The sequence below is a fragment of the Aspergillus pseudotamarii genome (assembly GCF_009193445.1).
Source record: "Aspergillus pseudotamarii strain CBS 117625 unplaced genomic scaffold BDV38scaffold_2, whole genome shotgun sequence".
In the NCBI taxonomy this organism is placed as follows: Eukaryota; Fungi; Ascomycota; class Eurotiomycetes; order Eurotiales; family Aspergillaceae; genus Aspergillus; species Aspergillus pseudotamarii.
In genome coordinates, this window is record NW_022475016.1 from 39250 (window position 1) to 63511 (window position 24262).

General features: G+C 49.7%; 8 protein-coding genes across 8 annotated transcripts; 5 read left to right on the top strand and 3 right to left on the bottom strand.

Annotated features, from left to right (window-relative positions):
• Positions 1-501: 501 nt before the first annotated feature.
• ssn3 (cyclin-dependent serine/threonine protein kinase SSN3) lies at positions 502-2108 on the top strand. The gene has a single exon (XM_032063645.1). The coding sequence runs from the start codon at positions 613-615 to the stop codon at positions 1906-1908; it is 1296 nt and encodes a 431-aa protein (XP_031919188.1). The 5' UTR covers positions 502-612; the 3' UTR covers positions 1909-2108.
• Positions 2109-4174, bottom strand: BDV38DRAFT_61745 (putative metaphase-anaphase transition protein (Mlo2)). Its single transcript, XM_032063646.1, has 3 exons — positions 3796-4174; positions 2372-3743; positions 2109-2316 (listed from the first exon to the last, which is right to left on the bottom strand). Exons 1-3 carry the CDS (start codon positions 3832-3834, stop codon positions 2309-2311), a joined length of 1419 nt encoding a protein of 472 aa, XP_031919189.1. The 5' UTR covers positions 3835-4174; the 3' UTR covers positions 2109-2308.
• Positions 4175-4664: 490 nt separating this feature from the next.
• BDV38DRAFT_61803 (MCM DNA helicase complex subunit MCM2) lies at positions 4665-7873 on the top strand. The gene is made up of 5 exons (XM_032063648.1): positions 4665-4787; positions 4899-5014; positions 5069-7359; positions 7426-7595; positions 7667-7873. The coding sequence occupies exons 1-5, from the start codon at positions 4783-4785 to the stop codon at positions 7764-7766; spliced, it is 2682 nt and encodes an 893-aa protein (XP_031919190.1). The 5' UTR covers positions 4665-4782; the 3' UTR covers positions 7767-7873.
• A 532-nt stretch (positions 7874-8405) lies between these two features.
• Positions 8406-10613, bottom strand: BDV38DRAFT_61769 (Pal1 cell morphology protein-domain-containing protein). Its single transcript, XM_032063647.1, has 4 exons — positions 10309-10613; positions 9891-10141; positions 9395-9824; positions 8406-9333 (listed from the first exon to the last, which is right to left on the bottom strand). Exons 1-4 carry the CDS (start codon positions 10376-10378, stop codon positions 8558-8560), a joined length of 1527 nt encoding a protein of 508 aa, XP_031919191.1. The 5' UTR covers positions 10379-10613; the 3' UTR covers positions 8406-8557.
• Positions 10614-12594: 1981 nt separating this feature from the next.
• On the bottom strand, positions 12595-14981 carry BDV38DRAFT_61820 (alkaline phosphatase). The gene is made up of 3 exons (XM_032063649.1): positions 14704-14981; positions 14410-14612; positions 12595-14354 (listed from the first exon to the last, which is right to left on the bottom strand). The coding sequence occupies exons 1-3, from the start codon at positions 14814-14816 to the stop codon at positions 12712-12714; spliced, it is 1959 nt and encodes a 652-aa protein (XP_031919192.1). The 5' UTR covers positions 14817-14981; the 3' UTR covers positions 12595-12711.
• Positions 14982-16262: 1281 nt separating this feature from the next.
• On the top strand, positions 16263-17602 carry BDV38DRAFT_232825 (mediator of RNA polymerase II transcription subunit 31). The gene has a single exon (XM_032053083.1). The coding sequence runs from the start codon at positions 16411-16413 to the stop codon at positions 16903-16905; it is 495 nt and encodes a 164-aa protein (XP_031919193.1). The 5' UTR covers positions 16263-16410; the 3' UTR covers positions 16906-17602.
• A 53-nt stretch (positions 17603-17655) lies between these two features.
• On the top strand, positions 17656-22324 carry BDV38DRAFT_232826 (uncharacterized protein). Its single transcript, XM_032053084.1, has 2 exons — positions 17656-18469; positions 18578-22324. Exons 1-2 carry the CDS (start codon positions 18255-18257, stop codon positions 21804-21806), a joined length of 3444 nt encoding a protein of 1147 aa, XP_031919194.1. The 5' UTR covers positions 17656-18254; the 3' UTR covers positions 21807-22324.
• Positions 22325-22533: 209 nt separating this feature from the next.
• BDV38DRAFT_232829 (palmitoyl-protein thioesterase family protein) lies at positions 22534-23831 on the top strand. Its single transcript, XM_032053085.1, has one exon. It carries the CDS (start codon positions 22564-22566, stop codon positions 23545-23547), a length of 984 nt encoding a protein of 327 aa, XP_031919195.1. The 5' UTR covers positions 22534-22563; the 3' UTR covers positions 23548-23831.
• Positions 23832-24262: the final 431 nt, after the last annotated feature.

The window sequence follows — 24262 nt, forward strand, 5'->3', positions numbered from 1 at the left end:
CTCCATGAGTCTGACAAACCCACCCTCATCCTCCGGCCCGTTAACTGCTGCTTCGTCCAGGCCCACCGCGGCCACCGTCAGCCAGAGTCTGTCTCTGAAAAAGAACTTGCAGGCCGCTGTTGATGGTAATACCAGTTATTATTATCTTATATTATAATCCTCATAATTTTTTCTTTTTTTTTTTTTATAATTTGATACGTTTTCATTCTCTTTGTTCAACCAATTTTCTTTTCTTGTTTAGGGTTGCCATGTCACGATGTGCCCTGATTGAGTGAAAGATATTCCTGTCTGCAATCGTATGAACACCTATAGTACCACTTCTATACAACACCTTCCCAAAGAAGGCGATCAGTTGTCTACCAAGATCTTCTTTGCATTTTTCTTTCATCATGTTTGGAAGGAACTTCCCGTTTTTCAACTCTATTGGCGGGTTTTATCCACGTGGTAATGGCTTTCCCTGACTGGCATTGGATTGAAAGAGTTCCAAATACCGTTCCCCTTTTTAAGGACCCTTTGTTTTCCCTGGATGTTATTATCAGTACTATGTTATAGTATTCCGACTATTGATTTACGTATTGCGAGAAATGACTGTTGGAAGCTAACACTATTATAATGTTAAAAGAGCACCTAGATCCAAGGAAGCCGTCTGGAACTGGATATACCAGCAAAGTCCGTGTCCGCGACAAATACCACATCGTGGGATTCATCAGCAGCGGCACTTACGGACGAGTCTACAAAGCCCTTGGCAAAAATGGTCAGAAGGGTGAATTCGCAATCAAAAAGTTGGCAGGATTCGTTCGTTATTCCGTTAGTCTCGGTTCGCTGACCAGTCGCAGATTTAAACCGGATAAAGAGGGAGAGATTATCCAATACACCGGCCTCTCACAGTCTGCCATTCGGGAGATGGCCCTGTGTTCCGAACTGGATCATGCCAATGTCGTACAGCTAGAAGAGATCATTCTCGAGGACAAAGCCATTTTCATGGTCTTCGAATACACAGAACATGATCTACTTCAGATTATTCATCATCATACGCAACCACACAGGCATGCTATCCCGGCCCCAATGGTCAGGTCGATTTTGTTTCAACTTCTCAATGGCCTACTCTATCTTCATACAAATTGGGTATTGCATCGAGATCTGAAGCCAGCCAACATCCTTGTTACGTCAAGTGGCGCCATCCGTATTGGAGACTTGGGGCTGGCTCGTCTCTTCTACAAACCCCTCAACTCTCTTTTCTCGGGCGATAAAGTCGTCGTCACGATTTGGTACCGTGCCCCGGAACTACTGATGGGTAGTCGACACTACACCCCAGCCGTCGATCTTTGGGCCGTTGGGTGCATTTTTGCAGAACTCTTATCCCTCCGCCCCATTTTCAAAGGCGAGGAAGCCAAGATGGATAGTAAAAAAACAGTGCCTTTCCAACGTAACCAGATGATGAAAATCATCGAAATCATGGGTCTACCCACCAAGGACATCTGGCCGGGTATAGTGTCGATGCCCGAATATTCCCAACTCCAATCACTAGCCATGTCACGTGCCCCAGGCCATTTTCCTCGGTCTTCGAACTTGGAAGGCTGGTATCAAAGTTGTTTGAAAAATGGCGGTTATGCCACCTCGTCCGGTGCCGGAACCCCTGGTGCCGACGGATACGATCTCTTATCGAGACTACTCGAGTACGATCCTACCAAGAGGATAACTGCGCAGGAGGCACTAGAGCATCCATACTTCAAGAACGGCGGCCCTATCTCCGCTAACTGCTTCGAGGGCTTTGAGGGAAAATATCCCCACCGTCGTGTTACTCAGGATGATAATGATATCCGGTCTGGCAGCCTACCTGGTACGAAGCGGAGCGGGTTACCGGATGATAGTTTAATGGGACGCGCCTCAAAACGGCTCAAAGAATAACCTGGTCGTTGTCGATACTTTGAGAGCCTATCTATAATTTGGAGCGGGAGTACTTACGGCTTTTGAATCTGCATATACTTCATCTGTGGCATAATGAATTGGCGTTGGTTTGGTTTTTCTGCTGAGATGGCATGGTAAATTTAGCATATCTACAGTGTATAGAAAGGTAAATATGGAGCATTTAGTAAGGTATTAGCCGTTTAGCGTCATCTCAACTATAAACGGATATGCCGAATATTTATCTATGATATCGTAAACGAGACAATTAAGATGCATTCCCACATTCACGCCCAAGTTCCCTGTTACCCACCTGCCCAAAACCCAGTGCCATATGTCAAACAAAGATGAGAAGAAATTGAAGGAAATTCAGATCACAAGTGAATACGTCAAAAGAAATCATTTAGTAGCCTGATTCATAGTTAGTGATCATTCCCGGATAAAGTCAATTTCTTTTAATACGTACCATTCTGTTCTCTCCGTCCGTCACCCTCGTGATTATCATCACTATCATCATTATCATCCTTACCAGAGAGAGCAGATGCCTGGCCAGCAGCATCTCGGATGTGCTGTTCATCGCCGCGAAGTTTCTCAAAGTAAGCTTTGATGTCCTCCGCCCCCACAGCCTTACCCGTCTCCGCAAATGGTTTCAGAAACTCCTTAACTTTGTCACGCAGATGATTGTATACCATTGCGCCTTCGATAGCTCGCACACGGTCGATGTTGCTCAAGGCGGCTTCACCACGGTCAAGGAGGCTACCGGTGCCAGTGCTGCCACCGCCATTGGCTTCCCCATCTTCAGAGATCGGGGGCTCGTAGGTTTCTTCTTCTTCACGCAACTGGATGTGCGGTGAGAGATTGGGGTAACAGTCGCAACAGCGGCAGAAGTGGTCGCGGAAGTCTTCTTTCAAAAATAAGGAGAATGCGCCTAAAGGAACAGGGTCGGGGAGAGAGTCATGCTTGTTCTTTAGTGGAGGGGCCTGAGTAGGCTCCTCCTTTGTTGCTGGGTTGGGCTCTGGCTTCGAGTCCGAGGGGCTGTTCTCAGCATCTTCCTTGGTCCGCTTCGCAGTGGGCTCGCCTTCTTCCTCATCCTCCATTTTCCGTTTCTTGGGGTTAGTGGGCTCTTCTTTGACATCTGTAGTCGTGGTTTCTGGTGCAGATTCGGTCGTCTTGGGCAATCCACCTTCCTTGTACACAGGAGGAAGGAAACCAACCGTTCCGGCATATCGTTTCAACCAAGGATTTGAGTCCACGCACTTGTAACAGAGGAACGTCTCGAAATCGTCTTCCCCAGGGAATCCCGGAGGAAGTGGCGTCTCTTCGTCATCTTCAGCTTGACTATTCTCGCCCGCCTCTTTCTTGAAGTCCTTATACCAACCCCGCGGCAGCCCAATAAGACATTCTGGATGCCACCAGTCTTCGCCACAGCCGCCTGATTCAGCAGTTCCCAGTCCAAGACACTGAAACATAGTTCCCTTTTCTTCCTCCGCGTTATAGTCTTCACTACAGCCACAGAACTTGTTATAGAAATTTTGATTGTACTTGTTCTCGGGATGCGGTTCTTCAGAGTGGACACCCTTCGTACCGGTCTTGGGATCATTGCGCAGCATGCATGGAGCGGAAGATGGCACGCGAGTTGTACCACAATCACAGACAAAGTTTCTTTTGTTAAATAGTTCAACGAGCGTGTGTTCGCCATGGCAGGCGATGGAACAGGAGTAGCATACTCCTGCCGCGGTGTGCGGCGCATCGGCGGTTTTGGGAGGAGGATTGCAGGTTAAACAAGAGTATAAAGTCTGTCGCAGTGGTCCTAAAGCTTTCGTGCAGGAGTCGAATGACTAAAAGGTCAGTTGCTTATGACGTGGTCTATCGCAGGAAATCTATGCTCACATAAGGCAAGACCTCGCGTGCATCGGCTTCGAGTTGCATCTGACTCTCGATGAACCTAGAGCGTACCGTTAGATGCTTTTTTATTTTGCATCACCCATCGCATGGGTGTGCACTTCTTCGTCAACTTTGAGATAGAATGGGTACTTACTCTTTCGCAGTCTGCGAGTTCTGGGAGCTGAAGCTCTCGCGCCGGTTGCTAGCATTGTGCCCGTTCTTCGCTTGGTCGGTGTTGGATGGCACGGACTCAGAGTTATTCATGTTGATTGAAAGAGCCGTTGATTTAGGCATAAGTATACTAATCAAACGGTGATGGTAGGATGAATCGAGGCTGTTCTGCGCCTAGCTCTCATTTGCGCTCAGACACCGCGCGGCGCGAGAGCACTTTAAGTGTTTGTTTTGTTTGCAGTTAGTTGTGAGCCAAACAAGGTGTATCTGTTTTACATTTTATATTTCCATAATGATATATTACATGTTTATTTTTTAGGATAATAATGAGAGCATAATTTGAAGTTCAACTACTTTTGGACCATGGAGACGTTGGTTGTTGAGCGCATCACGGGTCATATATCTGTTCCATAGCTGTATCCACCAAACACGATAATCACATCAGACGACGAAAGATAAATGTCCTAAGCTCTCAGTCTCTGAGAGACACTAAGAAGGGGATAGCGCGTAGAGACTTGCTCCAGCCTCCAGAGCTTGTATACTAGCGCCACCACACTATGCCTGGGCCTCTGGGGTATATAATCAGGCACCAAGTCATAAAATTTCCTAAACCGGGTTTAATTGAAACGACGCGTCATGTCGCGCTTTGGCGCGTCTCTCAATACCCGCACGCATCACCGCCCCAGCAACCAATTGATTGAATCCCTCCCTTTGCTCCTCCTCGCAGCAGACGAAAAAGACCCTCACTCAGGAACATTTGTGGGTTTGGTTCACTTTGTCATTCTTTCAAATTACCATCTCCCACACTAATATACACACACAATGAGGTATGTACCAATTTATATCCTGCATGTCGCGCATCTTGTCCATACCAAATTTTTTCTCTCTCGTTTTCTCTCCCTGCTGTTCAGCTTGGAACAAGGCTAAGATCTCTACAGTTCACCACTTCGCCCCAGTAATACCGCCGCAAATCGCGGGCTAGGGAATTTGAACCGTCGCAAGAGAGACAGAGAGCCCGATGATGAAACATCTTCAATCGCTCCCCCCTCTAGTCGTAAGTCAAAGCATGTAAGAAAGAATCTGTTTTGTGTCCATACTGACTTTGTAGCTCCCCCCTCTTCCCCTCCCATGCTTCCTTATGCAGATGACGACCGCGATGAAGAAGCAGAGCTTCTGGAAGATATTGATGACCTTGACGAAATGGCAGAGGAAGGGGAGGGTATTGACCTGTTCGGTGACAGCTTCGAAAGAGACTACACTAGCAGAGAAGACGATCGTTATCAAGGAGCCGACATTGATGACGAAGAACAAGACGAGCTAGACATAGGCACCCGTCGCCAACTGGAAGCTCGCTTGAACAGGAGAGATCGGGAACTAGCACGGCGCAGTCGCATGCCTCGTGCTTTTCTGCAAGACGATGATGACCAAAACATAGATCTTACCCGCCAGCCTCGCCGGCGGAGACATCACTACGACGAGGACCAAGAAGATATCGACATGGGTGAAGGTGGCATGGAAGAGCTCTCATTGGAAGAGATGATGGATATCAAAGCCCCCAATGTCACAGACTGGGTGTTGCAGCCTCAAGTCCTGCGCTCTATCTACCGAGAGTTCAAGGCATTCTTGACCGAATTCACTGACGACTCGGGTGCTTCGGTGTACGGAAACAAGATCAAGACTCTTGGTGAGGTTAACTCGGCCTCTCTTGAAGTCTCCTACGACCACTTGTCCAGCACTAGGGCTGTATTGGCATACTTCGTGGCTAATGAGCCCACCGAGGTTCTGAAAGTTTTCGACCAGGTTGCTCTTGATGTCACATTGTTCCATTACCCCCAATACCACGACATCCATAATGAGATCCACGTTCGCATCATTGACCTTCCTACCGTTAGCACTCTACGTCAATTGCGCCAGTCTCATCTCAACTCCCTGGTGCGTGTCACCGGTGTCGTCACGCGCCGCAGTGGTGTGTTCCCGCAATTGAAGTATATCATGTTCGTTTGCGGCAAATGTAATATAACTCTGGGGCCGTTTCAGCAGGAAGCCAGTCAAGAAGTGAAGATTTCCTACTGCCAGAACTGCCAGTCCAAGGGACCCTTCACCGTCAACTCAGAGAAGACCGTCTACCGCAACTACCAAAAAATGACTCTTCAAGAATCGCCTGGCTCCGTTCCTGCCGGACGACTTCCACGCCAGCGCGAAGTCATTCTTCTTGCCGATCTCATTGATTCCGCTAAGCCTGGTGACGAAGTTGAAGTGACTGGCATCTATCGCAACAGCTACGATGCCCAGCTCAACAACAAGAACGGATTCCCTGTGTTCGCCACTATCATCGAAGCAAATCATGTTATCAAGTCTCACGACCAGCTGGCTGGTTTCCACTTGACTGAAGAAGATGAGCGTGAGATCCGCGCGCTCTCGCGAGACCCAGAAATCGTAGACAAGATCGTCCGCTCCATTGCTCCCAGTATCTACGGCCACCAAGATGTGAAGACAGCTATCGCTCTCTCTCTCTTTGGCGGTGTCAGCAAGCAAGCCCAGGGCAAGATGTCGATTCGTGGAGACATTAACGTCCTACTTCTCGGTGACCCCGGTACTGCCAAATCCCAATTCCTCAAATACGTCGAGAAGACCGCCCACCGTGCGGTCTTTGCAACAGGTCAAGGTGCCAGTGCCGTTGGTTTGACAGCCAGTGTGCGCCGAGACCCATTGACCAGCGAATGGACTCTGGAAGGTGGTGCCCTCGTGCTTGCAGACCGCGGTACATGCCTGATTGATGAGTTCGACAAGATGAATGACCAGGACCGTACCTCCATCCACGAAGCCATGGAACAACAAACCATCTCCATCTCCAAAGCCGGTATCGTCACCACACTTCAAGCGCGGTGCGCCGTTGTTGCAGCAGCCAACCCTATCGGGGGCCGCTATAACAGCACTGCACCTTTTAACGCCAACGTCGAGCTCACCGAACCCATTCTCTCTCGTTTCGACATCCTCTGCGTTGTCCGCGATCTTGTGGATCCTGATGAAGACGAACGCCTCGCCAATTTTGTCGTTGAATCCCACCATCGCGCCAACCCAGCCCGTCCCCTGAGGGACGAAGAAGGCAACCTAATCGATAGCGACGGCCACCGCATCGACGAAGAAGGCTACCGTCTTGACAGGGAAGGTAACCGCATCCCATTCACTCCAGAAGAAATCGCCGCCCGCGAAGCCGCAAACCGCAAAATCGAAGAAGAGAAAGAAGGCGAAATCCCCCAGGAACTCCTTCGTAAATACATTCTCTACGCCCGTGAACGCTGCCACCCGAAACTCTACCAAATCGATCAAGACAAGATCGCCCGTCTTTTCGCAGACATGCGTCGTGAATCCCTCGCAACAGGCGCATACCCCATTACCGTAAGCTCCCACAAACATCCAAACAACCCCAGCAATCAAAGAAAAAACTAATAAACACATCCATAGGTCCGTCACTTGGAAGCCATCATGCGTATCGCAGAATCTTTCTGCAAGATGCGTCTATCAGAATACTGTTCCAGTCAAGACATTGACCGCGCAATAGCAGTGACAGTCGACTCCTTCATCGGCAGTCAGAAGGTTTCCTGCAAGAAGGCTCTCTCGCGCGCTTTTGCCAAGTATGTTATTTTCCCCTCAAAACTTTTTTCCACCCTTTGCAAGTAATACGGTATTGACAATTGTAAAACAGGTACACATTATCTAGACCTAAGCCTCAGTCGAGACGGAAAGCGGGTATTGCTGCGCCGAATCCGTATATTCCTAAGCCGACTGCGCCTCGGGCTTACTAGATCTCATGTGATTTACGGATTGTGCGGGGTTTACGCTAATTAATGGGGGTTTATTTGGGTTGCTATGATATCATTTTCTGTTCTTTCCTTTTTATTTTCAAATAGAAATATGAAAGAGGTACACTAATATGTGTGGATGATGGATTGATTTGATCTGATTTGGATAAATCTTTTCTTACGGGTTTGATGGAGAGATATTTTCATTCGGGTTGTGGAGTTCTAGGTCTTCACAGTATTTATTGTGTTCTGGTGCATTTGCGAAGTTGATTGAATGTTGTCAATACCGAGTTCAACTATCAGTCAAATAAGACATACAGCATGTGATTTGAGAGAAATGACTAAAGAGAAAAGAAACCACATAGAAACGACAGAAAACCAGGCCCAAGGCATCCGTTCCCAGCCCCAGACTAACCATCAACCAACGCCGTCCATTTTCATCCGCGCTGCCAAGTGAATAAATAAGAAAAAACCATGTACCACCCACCATATACAGCCCCAGGCTATCCTATATTCGCCTGTCCCTGCCACCCCTCCTGCGGGAATGGACTTACTTTCCCACCAGATTCATAGGGCATCATTGTAGTAGTCATGATATCCCATTGTCAATCGATGAAAGGTTTCCTGAGGTACTAGACCAAGCCACATTGCTATCTGCCTTTGGAAACTCTCCTGGTGGGCCGTGAAATGATGCGATCCAGTGCTCTTCCATCTGTATCTTCCCTAATGACCAGTTATACGGTCCCAATGCAAGGAGTACAGAATAAAGATGATAACAGGACATCTCAAGACCTTCAGTCGTCACTAATTCGTCTCTCGGGGCGGGGCTTGCGCAAGCTCTTCATCCGGTTGATAAAGCCGCCGCCACTGCTCCCGTTGGCATTACGACCCTCGTCGTATCCATATGATCGGTCCTCTGTGTGTCTCCGTTCTAGGCCGGAACTTTGCTTAGGACTGCTAGACGAACGAGCTCGTCCCAGTCCTTGTGATTCCTCGGCGATTCGAGCACCTTTCTTCTCCCACGCGTCATCATAATCCTGGAAGAATGGGTTCTTCTCGTTGGCTTTGATCGTTCCGATATGGCCGGAGCCCGCGGGTGCCATATATGATGCTTCAGGTGATACCACACGGCCGTTGGACGGGCGGTTGCCCACCCCACGGAGTCGCTGCGCCAAACTCTTTTTCCGTTGCAGACCCCCCGTCCCTTGTTTGATCTGTTGGTCATTCTCGCTCTCACGGCGTTGGATGGCGGCCCTACTGGCAGGAGCCCCATCCAAGAAGGTGCTGGTTCCTAAACCCATACTCTGTTCGCCATGCACCGGCTCGATCCGCGACGTGGGATCGAAGTTAACGCCTTCTGTTTTACGAGTCTCGACTGCGCCATAATCGTTATAGCCTTGCTCCGATCTTCCATGGAACAGGTCCAGATTAATGTTTTGGTTGACGGGACCAGCGCCTCCCAAGGCCATGTTGGCAGAATCTGCAGGGAAGGCTTGCATGGGGGCTGTGCGTACGCCCTTGCGGTTACGGTTCGGGTTGCACGCATCAAACGGTCCATCGTGATGGAACACTACCCACGAATTAGTCGGACGCTTCAGAAATAAAATACGGTGTCAAATGGTGCCACTCACTTCCTGTGCCGTAGATACTAGTCACGTCGAGCTTGTCAATAATGTCGAGTTGGTAGTTGGCCTTTTTCGAGGAGCGAGGCTTGCCGTCCCTATGACGAGCTTCCCGTTCCCGCCGCCTCCTTTCCCGTCGGCGCCGCTCGTCTTCTGGGTCGAGCAGCTTGGGACGCTCCATGATGGACGACTCGGAATTCCGACGAGGGCGGCGGTCACGGTCACGGTCACGGTCCCGGGGCCTCGGCAGGCCTGCACTCGGCGGGTCAGCGAAGATGTCTAGCGGATCTTTCTCCCGGCGTTCCGGACGTTCCCTTGACGTAGTTGGGCGGTGACTGCTCGAAGTACCACCATTCTGGAAAAGCCGATCGGGGCGAGACGGAGCGGGTCGGTAGCCCGTTGGCTGAGGGGCTGGATTGGAGTTGAGCGAGAGGTTTTCCTATGTCAGACAGATAAACAATTAGATCAGTTTGGATGGTGTAACATCTGTCAATAGGAGACATACAAAGAGGTCGCGCGTATTGTTCGTCATATCGGGCCGATCGATGGGGGACACCATGCTTCCAGTGCCAGTGGGCGCCGACTGTGGCGACAGGGGTCCGTAATCGTCGAGAAAAGGATTCGTCGAGGTTGGTCGTTCTGGGCGATTACCTGAGGCAATCGAGTTCGAGGGTGAGAGAGCACGGTTTCTAAAGGGGTTGTTGGAGCCCAGATTCACCCCTGGGACTTGTGGCGACGGCTGACGAACTGGGGAGACTGTACAAGAAATAGAAAATCCATGTCAGTTTATCTCAAGCTCTCGCAGGCCAGACACGGTCTAAAATGACGACGGAATGAAGCAACACTGATAAGGGGAGCCGGGCCCCGCAGCGATGTGAAACGTTCTGCGATTGAGCCCAGCCAGACAAAGGAAGATGACGAACCTTGCGGGCCCAGCGCCATGGCGGGTGGATAAGCATATGAGAGCGTGGGAGGTTGCTGAGAGGCATTCATGTTTGCGGAACACGCAATGCGTCCACGAGGATGGGCGAGTGAAAAGCGACGATTGGGGATGACAGGGGAAGCATAAAACACGATCACGGGAAATAAAGGAGAGCTCTAATAATGCGATAATCGATCGCAAGCGCCGAGCTAGCAAACAAGAAAATAAAATTAAAAAAAAACCCCCCCAGCTGGTGGTTTGTGAAACAGCGATGCCTCGGAAGTCGGTCAGGGGGCCGGTGACGATTGGAGGGGGATTTTTATTGCAGGAGATTTCGGAGATGCAGTTATGGAGACAAGATTAGACCGTTGGGACTAGTATTTTAGCTTGCGTGGATGGTGAAATCCCCTTGTCTCTTTCATTTGACCTTTCGTTCTTTTTTTTCCGATCCAAGGAGGGGTGTGTGGGCGGAAAGAAAGAAGAAAGAGTAAGGAAAGGAAAGGAAACGTGCGAAGAGGAAGAAAGAGAGAGACGGGAAATGACTAGTACCTAGTAGTAGAAAGGAAGGAGTGGAAAGAGAGTTGTGTAGAGTAAAGTAAAAGTGATGGTTGATTGACGGGAAACGAAGCGGCGGCGCGCCCCTTAGGACCTGTCCAGTGGAAGGGATCGTCGGAGGGAATTAATAAAAAAAGGGGGGTGGGAGGAAAGAACGAGGTGGATTTCATGGAGATGCATTTCTCCATTGGACAGAGGAACACTGCACAGAGAAAAGTGAGAAAGTGACAATCCTTCGATCTCTCAGTAGCTGTAGGTCTTTTGATTTTGCTTTCTACTTTAATTTAGTTCAGATGGTGAAGAGACAAAGAGATCAGTAATGCACCATCTAGATATCAAAACATTTGACCTATAAATCGATACCAACAAACAATCGAATGTGAACACCACCACCGGTAATAAAATACAGATCGACATCATCCACTCCAATGGCCAGGTTGGGGTTACTACCTTCAGCACGTGGGTATAGATTTTAATTATCCTACGATTAGATTGCTCGGCAAATTGAGCTCTCTCTCTCTCTGTTTCTCTCAATGCACTCGAATATTCGGTCATCAGAACAAGGTCCATCGAGTCAATCCCGCGGGGATGCATGGATAGCTTGAGTAACAATTATCCTGGAGTAAGTACACAATACAAGTACTAGAGGAAGCTACTACTCGTACTAGTACTGTCGCCGAGACGGACCGTCCTCTTCCTCCCGAGGTTCACTAACCTAACCCTTGTAATTTATCATCGGTGGACAGGCATCTCGCTTCCTGATTGACGGACTGCTCCCCATCAGCACTTAGTCAATGTATTGGTTCCGTTCGGTCTCTCTGAATCTTTACCCGCCATGCTTTACTCCGTATATTAGTCCCGGGCTTGGACTCTAGAGCGGACATGACTTGCTACCCCAGAAATCAATCATCAACCAGATCACTAATCTATCTTAGGCATTACTAGGCACACCAGAAACAGGTACAGGTGCAGGTACTGTACATGAGGGTTCTGCATTTCTGGGGGAAAGAAAAAGCAACGGGAAATCTCCTATTGATCATTTTACTTCCTTGATGTAAGATACAGAGCAAACCAACCAATCCGTACTTCGTATTGAGGTGGTGATAATCACGGGACTCACGTTGAAGCTCATTCTATTTTGAGAAAAATACGCCACCACCACCACCACCAACTTTGACCCTTCCACACACGCATTACTCAAAATAACTTTCCACAAAGAATGTGGACAAAAGAGGCAAGTAAAAAAAAATTCAATTGCATTCAATGCTATCGGGTTTTTTCGATTCTATATCATTCCGATCAGGTACTTCGCATCAGTGACCCCTCATAACAACACAAACAGCTTCACTCTGCAACGGATCAGCGGCCAATTTAGCTTTTCGTCCCTCAATGATCGACGCTGTTAGTCAGTGTCCTACGTTATCCTTTTTCTTGGCAATTATCCACTAGGACCCTTACATTGCAACGCCCTGGCACTGGCTGGCAGACAAACAAGATATCGCTGGTATGCTGCTCGTTGGCTGCTTGATGACGGAATCTTGCGCCTTGGCTTTCTTTTTCTCTCCGTTGGTTTTCTGAACCAAAGTACAGTAGAACGGCCTAGCCTCCGACTGCATTCTGCAGGGAGTACGGAGTCCAGCGTCGCGTCGAAAAGGATGACGTCGGGGAAAAACCCAGGATATACGTCAACATTCCACGTAGGGGCTTAAAGAAATTCAGGGTTTATCTCATTCATCTGGGATCTCTCATTAGAGTTTTTACTGTACATGATCCACAGTCCTACAGTCAACAATCAATTAACACCACCCCCCCGCGAAAACAGCAAAGAAAAATAAGCGACAACCAGAGCCTAATTCTTTCCATGGTCAGCCAACCCGAGACATTCGGCCATGTTGAAGAAGATGTCCACCGAGCTGTACACGCCACCAAACAGCTCCTGGCAAGGGCCCTGCGCAAACACCGGTACATCCGTCAACGAGTGCACGCCCTGGTCCGCATCGACGGGGAGAGTGCCGTTGATTAGGAACCCAGTCACTGCATCCTTGTAGTTGGCAAAGTAGCCGTCGGATCCACTGCGCTTCACCGCGGGCTTCCGGGGTCCCTCGTTGTGCACTTCATAATTCTCTTGGTGGTCGGGGAACGCCACCACGCCGGCATGCAGAGTGTAGCGCGGGTCCCAGCGGGCCGGGAAATGGACCCCTTCCGAGTACCGCAAGGCGTTAGGGCCGCGCACGGTGTACTGCGAGAGTCCCGAATTCTGATAGGTTCCGATAGCCCGTCGCTTGTCGCGATCATCTTCCTGTGCGTTCAAGTATTCGGTGTCAACCGAGCCGGTGACGTCGAATCCGTGGCCGTGGTCAGCGGTAACAATGATAAGAGTATCCTCCAGCTGTCCAAGGGCTTTGAGCTTCTCGATCGTGGCGCGCACGGTATCATCCAGCTCTAGCAGTTCGCCCAGAGACCGGTCGTAATCCAAGGAGTGCATCTGCTTGTCGATACTGGCAGCCTCCGACATGAGGAACCAGCCATCATCCTCATGCCGGGCGTTCAATACGTCGATCGCCTTGAGGGTCATCTCCTTCAGTCCAGGAAGATCATCTGCGTCGCGCTTTGAGCCATCTGGATAGTTGCTCTGGTTGCGAAGGTTCTCCTGGTAGACGTTGCGATCGAGCCAAGTAGCCAGGTTGGATGTGGAGAAAACACCTAGGGCCTTGGTGTCATTCGGAGCAGCCTGCAGAGCGGTCTTGTTCCAGCTTATACTATACTCCTTCTCGGAGAACAATTCGTAGTAATCCCGAGGCGCGTCTTCGCTGGTAACGAAGTTCTCCGCACCGGCGCCGAGGAGGACGTCCGGCCCGTCCCAGTTCGTCCACTCATACTTGGTCAACCCTTCAAAGTAGGCACTAATAACGTGGTCATACTCGCCACGGTCCCGAGTGTGAGCAGCCAAGGCAGCAGGGGTGGCGTCAGCCAGGAAAGCGGTCGAGACGATTCCAATGCCGGCATCGGGGTACCGGCGGCGGAAGATCTCGGAGATGGTCTCGAATTTCGGGTCATCGAAAGGATCCTTCGACGAGTCCACATAGACATTCAGAGCATTCACTGTGGTCTTTTGGCCCGTGTAGAGTGCTGTGGCTGAGTTGGCCGAGTCCGTGATGAAGGAGTCCATCGAGTGGGTCATCTGGTGGCCCAAGACCGGAAACTTGTCCAATTGCAACTTGGTTAAGTACTTGCCATTAATGCTGCGGTGCGCGATCAAACGAGCCGCCGTGATCATGTTAGTTGTCATGCCGTCTCCGATGAAGAGAACGACATTCTTGGCCCGTCGCTTTTCTGGGAGGTCGCGCACCAGCCAGTTGGCAACCGTCTTTTCCTGGCCGTAATAGGTTAATGTCGCCTCGTACTCTCCAGGCTCGTGGAGAGCGACCCTTCTGTATGCCTTGGCAGTAACATTGACGAGAGAAGGTTTGTCCGCATCCTTCGCGAAGAGGTCTACACCACTTAGCCGATGCCACATTGTTATCCATCGGGGCGGTTCCAAACCTACCTTCGTACCAGGTAAAGTTCCATCTCTCGAGTTCCGGCTCCTCAATCTCAAAATATTCTGCCGCAGCAACGCCCTCTTCACCTTTCCTCGCGATAGTGAACTTGAAGTCCGGATCAGGCTGGCCCTGGCGAGCTTCAGAGCCGTTGACCGGCGAGTGGACTTCAAGGCGGATGTCGAAGTACTGTCCGGGAAGGAAATCCGCCCTAGTAGTAGTGCAACAATTAGCTCCAGTTTCTGTACCGCCACCAGCTGCACCAACTTGAAGTCACAGCAATCAAAGGATAAAAGACATACTGGTCAGGTGGGAAAACACAGCCCAAGGTTGGGCAGCCACCCAAGCGCTGGTAAGTTTGGGCAACAGCACAGGAGGCGAAGAACGCCGCACCTGCAATTGAGAAGAGCCTCATCCTGATGCAGATGATGTGACCTCAAGGCAAAAGTGGAAAACGAGGGCCTGCAGCTGAAGGACAAGGGAAGATCAATTCCCAGGCGGGAGAAACGTGCCTTTTTAAAACATGGAATGCCAAGGGAATGCGACGGCCAGATACCACCCTCGCATGGCTATCTCATCTCCTGTGTACGGGTGATGCATCTCTGACTGGGTGGAATGATGCGGGCTAAGTCTACGTGGGAGATAATCTCATTCGAAAGCTGCTAATCCTTGTACCTTGTGCTTGGCGAATTGTATCGGGAATCGTTAGCTAGGGTCCTATAGACAAATCGGAATCCACCATCTTCTACACGTGCAGAAGCTGGGCGTTCAATGGGAAGCTTGGATGACGGCCCTTGTCCTCCGCCAAGCCAAGAGTGGCTTGGCAAGGAGTACCATGCCAAGGTTCTGGCTGGGCACGTGGGCTGTTCCTGGGGGAAATAATGGAATGGTTTCCTTTGATTATGTTCGGATGAGAGGGGCTTGAAATGGTATCATTCATCGTCCACGTTTCCGTGGACCATGGATGGAGGAGCGTGATGGACGAGTGGATTGGGTTACTAACCATCTAAGATCGGGACTCCATCGAAGCGAGAAACCTTTGCACGAGATACGAGCTTCACTCTCTAAATAGTTTTAGTAAAGAAATAGTATCGGTTGCTCTAGGGCTGTGACAAGAATTAGAAGACATAGCCAAGGCTTGATTAGGGCACCGGAGTGGGATTTACATATATAGCATGTTCCTCGACGAGGGCAGGCTTGGCTCTGGTGCTCATACATCATACAATGCCTGGTCTAGGGATAGTAGACGGTGGCTGTCTCTGTATAAAGGGTCAAGGCTCAAATCACAGACATCAACTTAGCATGATATTCTCGGTTCTCGTTCGTTGACTCGTCGCATGAATTGCTTAATATATATTCGTAGACACCTCTCACCCTCACGTGCCCACATATAGAGGCATATATTCCTTTTTTTTTTTTTTTTTTTGCAGCTAAACTTAGGCAGGAATTAGTATGTAGTGCACATTGATTTAATCTCACACATTTTTTTTTTTTCGCACGTAGTGGAGGCGATGAGAATAAACAATTTGGAGGGCATATATATCTCCAAGAAGAGATCAAAGTGAGCTCCCCCGCTATCGGAATTTGTACGGGCACTAGGCTGTAGTTGCACTATGAATTTCTGCGGGGACTATTGATACTCAACTTCTAAGAATTGTAATTGTATTATAATAGTATAATTATTACTCTGCTACCTGAGCGTAAGTCTCACACAAGCCTGAATAATGGGGAGTGGGTCAGTGTTGAATAGATGGAACGAAGTCAAGGTGAAACAATATTTAACTGTCGCACCACGGCCTTTTCCCTTCACAGCTTAGCCTACTAGAAATGTCATCACTTTTGATCTCCAACTCGCCAACAGCAACAACCCATTCGACCTTACCGACCATACCTTTCTCGTTATCCTCCACTATTTTTCACGATAAATAAATCTATCGCTCACAGCCGTTGTAACTGCCTTTATAATTACCTCCGCTCAGGGGTTTGATAAACTCATTGGGCCCTACGCCATGGATCAGCCACAACCACGTACTGGTCAACCTGAACAACCCCCACCGCCGACTCTCACAAATCCACGTTTTACTCTCGAGCTCGAGTTTGTCTCCTCGCTGGCCAACCCATACTATCTCTCGCACCTCGCAGTCACATACCCCCATCTGTTGGGAGTCTCCAACGCTGGCGATGAAGGCGACGCGACTAAGGACACTGCGGATCCTGACGCGCAGGCCTTCGCTGCGTATCTTGCATACCTCTACTCCTACTGGAAAACCCCTGAATACGCCCAATTCCTAACTCATCCTGGCGCTACCCTCCGCGCACTTCGACTTCTCCAAGAAGACACATTCCGTCGCGACATCATTCGCCCCCAAGTTATCGAAGGGCTAGCGGGGACCGGTATCAACAACGAAGAAGGCGGCGCAACCACCGAACAGGAGGGGGAACAAGAAAAGGAAGAACAAGGGAAACAGGAAGAAGCGGGGGATAATAATAATTCAAAGACCTGAACTCGGGTTTAGGGCACCACTGTGAAGAAGAGCCGCGGGCATCTTCTCTTGATCGCTAGATTCTCTACGATAGGTCTACTCGGCTACAACCTAAAAAGGAAATCGTTGCGGGCGGCGGAGAAGTTTCTCAGGGATCTACATCGGAGTGTAAAAGAATTGGGTTTTCTCAGACCCTTTTCGCTTCTTCCCCGCGAAGTTGCTTCGATCGAGGTCCGGACGCACTGATGCCGCTTGGTTCGCGATGGCGCGGACCGTCATGTGTGACCGAGGTACGCCCGCTTTTCCTTGAATAGTTCGTCAATGTCGGCTATTTGTGCCCTGCGAGGTGGCACAGCGTTCTTTTTTGGGCTCTCGCCATACCTATGCTGCGTAGTTTCGGAATGTAGCTTGATTCTCGGTCGGTATCTTCCCTAAATGCGGGGAGCACCTTCGAAGGGTGATCGTTATGCATGTACGTATCTATCTACCATGGCAATGCATGCATAAAGGGAGCGCGCCTTGTGATCGACGACGGTAACATGGATTTGGGAGTGGATTCTGTTTGAAATTTAAGATGTTCTCAGAATTTCAGTATTGAAGGTTGTTGTGTACACTTGTCTATTTCTAGGCAAATACGAGCCTAGTTAGCTTATGACGTTGGCAATTACTTCATTTTCTGTTCCTTTCCGTTTTAAAGAGGCAGAAAAGTATTGCGATTGGATATGAGAATGGTCAGAAAATAAAGAAAGAAAAAGAAAATTTAATAGACGCCAGAAATACAACCCACCAGTAGGCCTGGTGATAACAGACTCCTTAAATCGACAACGATCGCCAAGTCTCACGGGGCCAGAGAGAGACAGACTGATTTTCCCGACAGGTTGCTTTTCTTAACTCCGTCACTAGGAACGAACAACTCCCATCCTTCTTTCTTTTCGTCCTTTCTTTCTTCCCTTTCCACACGCACACACCATTCTGCGTAATCCATTTGCTGCGCATTCCTTGAGCACAATCGAACTGCCGGAACACCGTAGTGTCACTCCTTACTTACCATTCGTTCCTGGTACAGACGACCCGCCCCGACATAGCTGGCGACTACTACCTAATATATCCGATGGACAGACCCCACCCCTTGGTGACTTGACTATCTTGCCCTGGACTTCATTTTCTACCGTCATTGTGGCCGTGACGCGTGCACTAAACTATTCAATTACCTCGACTCCATGTCCGATTCCCGACTCTTTTTTCTGACCCACTAAATTCTGCACCTCCCAGCCACTACCCCTGGCACTTTCCGGGATCGCGCCTGACGTCCTTTACCGTTGAAACCCCAAACACGGACATTGAATAGCCTCCCCCGGGCACCCTAGCCGATGGAGGGTGTACGTCAGAAATGCAGACCGAAACACCAGGTTCTGGTCCTGAAATGCTATCCACAGTACCAGAAAGGTGTGCAGGTGGTCAAGCCGAACTCGAGTGAACTCTCGTATTTGCTCTACTATGTGAGCACCCGCCGCAGCAAGCTGACAAAGGTCGGCGCCTTTCTGGAGAAAAGAGCAGCTCGGGATGTGTGGCGCCGCAAGATAGGGTGAGTTTACAATGGGGAGGGCAAGCGAGCGGTCATGGATGAAATTGGCACATAATCTGCGGGAAATTGCGGTGAAAGACCGGCTGACATTGTCGTTGCGTTGTGTAGAAATGTGCAGGTTACGCTTCAGATCTTGAGCGCGCTCATCGAGAAAGTTCCCCGCGACTTGCCGATCTACGCACGGTCGGTCATGACAGTCCTCGAAACGGTCGTACGCTCGCAGGATATCTCCATGGTCGAGGATTCCATTGAGACCTTCGAGATTTTCTGCCGACATCAAGATATGGCGGCACTATCTGCCGAACAGGATTTTGCTACACAGTACCGGGAAGTGGTGCGGTCGTATGCGGATTTTGCGGAGGGCGACCCTTCTGCGCAATCGAGGCCCGCCGCGGGTCCTCCGCTTACGGTTCGATGGAAGACGGCGGGATTAAGGGCGATCAAGGGCGTGGTTAGTTCCGAAGCGGGGTTGGCTGCGGATGGCGGAGATTCGATACGGGTCATTCTCCCGGTCATTCTGGAAAATCTCTACAGCCCGGAAGATAATCTGGTTGGCTCTCTCGAACTGAAACTCCTTGAAGCGGACAAGAATGAATCAGAGACTGCGCACCGACGCCGGGTTAGCACGGCCACCGTAGAAACGGTCGACGCGGTGGAGGGAGATGCGTCATTGGCGGCTCAAAATACCGCTGACATGGATCGAAAAGCGGAGATGGATATGAGATTGCTCGCTTTGCGGTGTCTGGAACAGATTGTCGTCAACGGGAGCAGCCGCGGCCAGATTCGTGTTACGACTCAGGTCGTGCTGGATTTCATCTTGCGCAAAAGCCGGGTAACTGGTAATGGCCTAGGTCAGAATCACAAGGACAGTTGGGCCACATCGTTGATTGAACTGATCGCCAAATGGTGTCCTGTTCAGGTTCGCTTCATTATTTTGGTAGCCGCTATGGATATTCTGCACGACATCCCTCCAACAGAAGAGTCTCTGGACGAATCGTTCGCCATCACCTATCTGATTGATCGGCTGTTAAAATCCCCTGTGAATATGATTGGACTTAGCGTTATCGATGTCTTACTGGGTCTATTACGTCATATGTCATTTTTGGTATCACCCCCAAGGGCTGGAAAGTCGACACCAGACGAGAAGCAAAACGGACATGCAACAGTTCTAGAGCTTTCAGTGAAAAGAACAGAGGTGCTCTCACTCCTGCAGGAGTGTATTGGCAATCTCACAACGCACATCTACTATGGCGAGCAGGTTGTTGACATGGTCAGGACGATCTTGACTCGCTTCAGACCTTCAAGGGGCAACGAGCAGACAATAACATCGTCCCCAACCCAGTCCGATGCACTGGGAGGCGCCAGTGCTATGGTCTCTTCTGGGGATGGTGGCCCAATAGCATTTTCTCTGCCCAGCGCAAAGATCACAGCTCTCAGAGCCATCAAGAATATCCTCCTTGTTGCTAATACGAAGCGGCCAGGGTTCACAGTAACCGCGGAATCCAGACATCAGGTGGGCCTATATGTATGGGAAGGTACGCAGTGGCTTTTGAGTGAACCCGACAGGGATGTTCGGTATGCATATGTCGATGCCTTTTTGACCTGGTTGAACCTGGAAACAACTACCGATGATCTTAAAGTTAAGGAGAGAACCGGCAGGCCCGCCAGTCAACCGGCCAAGAATGACTTATCAGACATCACGGAAAGACCTGGAAAGCGCACTGTCAGCATGAGCGGAAATCAGAGGGAAAAGGTCATTCTAATTGCGCAGTCCAATTTCCTTCGCTTACTTCACTTAACTATCTTTGACCTTGCGACTGATCGCCCGGCGTCTGCTTCCGAGATTATGCTGCTTCATCTACTTCTAGTAAGCCTGGTAAAGCATCTTGGCGTGAACGCTGTTAGATTCGGACTTCCCATGGTGCTGAAACTTCAGGAAAATATGGCTACCGCTGATAGCCAGTCTTTCCCTGCCCTGGTGAATATTGGAAGTTTGGTGTATGGCTACCTGTGGGCATTAACTGAGAAGTTCGACTTGGACACCTCTAAGATTGGCAACGGAATCCAGAGCGAAGTTCAGAAAAGACAACAGCTCGGCGTCTGGCTTGAGACTATCCGCTTGCCACCAGTCAATCTTGACAAGATCAACCACAACAGCAATGTCCAGGTCACTGGCCGCGGTGCTCAGGACGTAAGCCTACTGATTCCGTTTGACTGTGGTGAAGAACTCATCCAGCGAATCGAAGCATCTTATGGTTCCTTCATTACTTTGCTTACTCATAGCCCTCCAAGCTCCCCGGGGTCTGTCGGGTCTCCACCGCGAAGCATCACAGCTCCTGTTCTGCCGCACATGTCGGCGTCCACAGCTACACCGAAGGCTAACGTTCTTCCTCCTGCCGTCAGGGAGCAGATGCTATCTCCATGGTCAAGAGAAGCCTGCCTGGCAGCTGCTGAAAATGAAAGAGCTGAGGCCAAATCCCTGAGCGGATCGCGTACCGGAACCTTGGTTATACGCAACCATGTCCATCAGAATGGTACTAGTTCTCCATCAGCAAGCTCAAACGCATCCATGCCACAAAGTGCTTACGCATCTGCAGCTGGTCTGCAGAGTGCCCGAAGAACTAGCGTGCCGAACTCATCAGGCTCACAACTCATCAGCTCTAGTAGAGAATCTCCGGTCCACGTGAATGAACTGAGACGAGTCCTCTCTGTCAATGAAGAAGGCAAGGCCCGGCGAATGAGCCCGCTCAGGGGTCGACTTGACGGCTCGAATCGAAGTGTGATCTCTTCCAGTAGCGACAGTATGGTCAGTGGCTATTCGCTGTCCGAATTTGACGATGGTGCCTCGGTCAAACCCCGGTCTTCCAGAGGCGAACGGATCTCTCTCGATGGGGAAGAAACCCCCAAGGCCTCGGCTTTGTCTTTTATGGTAGATGCTGATGATATTCCACCTGTACCGCCCATCCCCCCATCTATATCTATTCAAGGAGGTCTTTCGAATGGTCAGCAGCGATCGGCTTCGGCTAGTCGTCCTTCAACTGCTCCCGGACCTCGCCGACCATCTGTCACGAACGGAAAGGCAGGGACGCCTGGTATGTCGCCTGGCCGGTCTCTCAGCAGAGATAAAAGTCGATCGAGCACAGGTCTGGCGGCGGCTGCCACTGACGGTGCTGAGCCGTATGCAGAGAATATTGATAGCACTCGCCTTGACGTGCAGAAGCTGCTGGATGGGTTCTTATCGCCAGCGGACGCGGAGACGAGGGGCAGCAGACGGAAGGCCCGAGGCAATATAGGGCGACGAGGCGTGAGTAGAGGACTTGGGCGCCCTCCCTACTAATGGTGTACCTATAGATGTAGTACTACTACTCTTCACTTTTCCGATGCTCGCTTCTGTCCTTTCATTCATTATTAGTTTTCATTTGTATGGTTGCAAAGCACCCGCTCATCTACCATTCTGCTGACCCTGCACATATCTAGTTTTGTCTTATACCATTTCCCATCATTACGTTCTCTTTTCTGTTCTGCATTACATTTTCGGTTTCCTTTTGTCCGAATCTTGTCCCTCTTTTGCCATCTCACTTATCTCCCTCGATAATGGCGTATGATTTGATAGACTTTCCTATAGTTACCCACCCGAGCTATGCTTTTTTAGTCTGCATCAAAAAGGTTTCGCGTGTGCTTTTGTGGTTCGAGTTAACTTCTGTGAATATATGCGGTTTATCATTCTATGACATTGTGATATTTGTATATATGTAGCCGTGATAGCTTACCGGATATCCTCAAAACCAAAAGATCAGCTAGGTAGATAGGACAAGATGTGTATATAGATGGAAAACACGAATGGGTATCCTTGATATGTGTAGACTGGCTTAATCATCATTGAGTGCTGCGAATTGGTTAGTATTATCTAGACTTGTAGTTCTACTGGTGATGGATGGTGTCGATCTATAGGATACATTGCATTGCATGATCACATGTTCGGGGCTCGTGACCGCAGCCTCACTGTACAACAACTGCAGCCTATTCATCTATACTGACTTTCCTTCAACCTCACAACTCACCAGACCACATCCATCAACAAAAAGACCACAACCATGCGTACCCTCACGCTTCTAGCCATCCCTTTCCTGGCAACTGCCATCCCTCTCCAACAGCCAAAAACCACTGAATCCGCACCCCTTCCACTGGTTATCTGGCATGGCCTAGGCGACGACTTCCAACGCGAGGGCCTCCTCTCCGTCGCTTCCCTCGCCGAAAAAACCAACCCAGGAACCTATGTCCACCTCATCCATCTCTCAGATACTGCATCTGGCGATCGCCAAGCCACCTTCCTCGGCAACGTCAGCGAACAAATCGATACCATCTGCGCCCAACTCGCCTCCGACCGCATCCTCAGCACGGCCCCGGCAATCAACGCCCTCGGATTCTCCCAAGGAGGCCAGTTTCTCCGTGGCTACATCGAACGTTGCAACGTGCCGCCCGTCCACAACCTTGTCACCTTCGGCAGCCAGCATAACGGCATTGCCGAATTCCAAGAATGCGGCTGGGGTGACTGGATCTGCCGCGGCGCGGAGGCGCTCCTCCGGGCAGGACGCTGGTCGTCCTTCGTGCAGAGCCGCTTCGTCCCCGCACAGTATTTCCGCGATCCGGCCGAGCTGGATGAGTACCTGGCCAGTAGCAATTTTCTTGCCGATGTGAATAATGAGCGCGAGGAAAAGAATGACACATACCGGGAAAATCTGCGGCGGTTGAATACTTTTGCGATGTATATGTTTGAAGAGGATCAGATGGTGCATCCGAAGGAGAGTGCGTGGTTTGGGGAGCTGGATGAGGAGACCGGGGATGTTGTCGGCTTGAGAGAGAGGGATATCTATAGGGAGGATTGGATTGGGCTAAAGCAGTTGGATGAGGAAGGGAAATTGATTTTCAGGTCTGTTCCTGGGAAGCATATGCAGTTGAGTGAAGAGGTTTTGGTTAAGGTCTTTGGGGAATTTTTTGGGCCGGTGGAGGTTGATGCTGACGTTGATGTTAAGGGGGAGGTGCTGAGGAATGCTTTGATTAAGCAATTTGGGTATTGATATGTTTCTGGCAGTTTTTGATTTGGGATTTTCAGTGATTTCTTATATACCCCTTTGTATAATTGGAATTTGGGTCCGTTGGATTAGGGTTACTGGAAGATTATTGTTTAGGATACCGTGCATTGGTAGAGCATAATAGATACTGAGGACTGTTGATGGAATTGGAGCCAATAAGGCCCTTGTAATGCCAACAAAGAACTATTAGTGTACGTAACAATCCCAGCAATGTAAGGTTAGCAACAACCTAACTATATATCAACAGATTCTCTCAGCGTACGATGAATATACAGTGGTATAGTATCAATGAGTTTCCTAGGGTGGTCTGTAGGGTAGCCATATCAAATCAGCTATCGCATAGCTTCATACTCAATAGGGCTTAAAGCAGCATGTTCCAATGTAACGTGTGTTTAGTCTAACTTAAACTGAACCTCAGTCACTCGATCAGCACGAACTTCTACCATCCCTCATTGAGTCATCAACCATTCCAAATGCGTTGTATTCGTCTTGCTCGGTAATACCCGGTCTCCTGTCAGTTAGGCATATTTGTACACATCCCTCGTTATCCACATCTACTTCTCTAAGATAGACGCTGCCAAAACCAACTATGACTTTCCCACCCCGCTCGAGCCTTCTGCGAACACCTTTATCAAAAGAATCCAGACAAAAAGGGGACGCCTATACCGTATAACTAGACCCAAACTTGTGTCATTTCTCC

What these genes read in the sequence shown, in the direction of transcription:
- BDV38DRAFT_61769 (XM_032063647.1), bottom strand. Translation starts at nt 10,378, where the DNA reads ATGAATGCCTCTCAGCAACCTCCCACGCTCTCATATGCTTATCCACCC. An exon ending in ACAATACGCGCGACCTCTTT is followed by an intron (nt 9,825 to 9,890) that starts GTATGTCTCCTA and finishes TGTCTGACATAG; the next exon opens with GAAAACCTCTCGCTCAACTC. An exon ending in TAGTATCTACGGCACAGGAA is followed by an intron (nt 9,334 to 9,394) that starts GTGAGTGGCACC and finishes ATTCGTGGGTAG; the next exon opens with TGTTCCATCACGATGGACCG.
- BDV38DRAFT_61820 (XM_032063649.1), bottom strand. Translation starts at nt 14,816, where the DNA reads ATGAGGCTCTTCTCAATTGCAGGTGCGGCGTTCTTCGCCTCCTGTGCT. An exon ending in TGTGTTTTCCCACCTGACCA is followed by an intron (nt 14,613 to 14,703) that starts GTATGTCTTTTA and finishes CACTACTACTAG; the next exon opens with GGCGGATTTCCTTCCCGGAC. An exon ending in GAACTTTACCTGGTACGAAG is followed by an intron (nt 14,355 to 14,409) that starts GTAGGTTTGGAA and finishes TAAGTGGTGTAG; the next exon opens with ACCTCTTCGCGAAGGATGCG.
- ssn3 (XM_032063645.1), top strand. Translation starts at nt 613, where the DNA reads ATGTTAAAAGAGCACCTAGATCCAAGGAAGCCGTCTGGAACTGGATAT.
- BDV38DRAFT_232826 (XM_032053084.1), top strand. Translation starts at nt 18,255, where the DNA reads ATGGAGGGTGTACGTCAGAAATGCAGACCGAAACACCAGGTTCTGGTC. An exon ending in GTGTGGCGCCGCAAGATAGG is followed by an intron (nt 18,470 to 18,577) that starts GTGAGTTTACAA and finishes TGCGTTGTGTAG; the next exon opens with AAATGTGCAGGTTACGCTTC.
- BDV38DRAFT_61803 (XM_032063648.1), top strand. An exon ending in CAGGCGCATACCCCATTACC is followed by an intron (nt 7,360 to 7,425) that starts GTAAGCTCCCAC and finishes ACACATCCATAG; the next exon opens with GTCCGTCACTTGGAAGCCAT. An exon ending in CTCTCGCGCGCTTTTGCCAA is followed by an intron (nt 7,596 to 7,666) that starts GTATGTTATTTT and finishes ATTGTAAAACAG; the next exon opens with GTACACATTATCTAGACCTA.
- BDV38DRAFT_232825 (XM_032053083.1), top strand. Translation starts at nt 16,411, where the DNA reads ATGGATCAGCCACAACCACGTACTGGTCAACCTGAACAACCCCCACCG.
- BDV38DRAFT_232829 (XM_032053085.1), top strand. Translation starts at nt 22,564, where the DNA reads ATGCGTACCCTCACGCTTCTAGCCATCCCTTTCCTGGCAACTGCCATC.
- BDV38DRAFT_61745 (XM_032063646.1), bottom strand. Translation starts at nt 3,834, where the DNA reads ATGCAACTCGAAGCCGATGCACGCGAGGTCTTGCCTTAT. An exon ending in CACGCGAGGTCTTGCCTTAT is followed by an intron (nt 3,744 to 3,795) that starts GTGAGCATAGAT and finishes CTGACCTTTTAG; the next exon opens with TCATTCGACTCCTGCACGAA.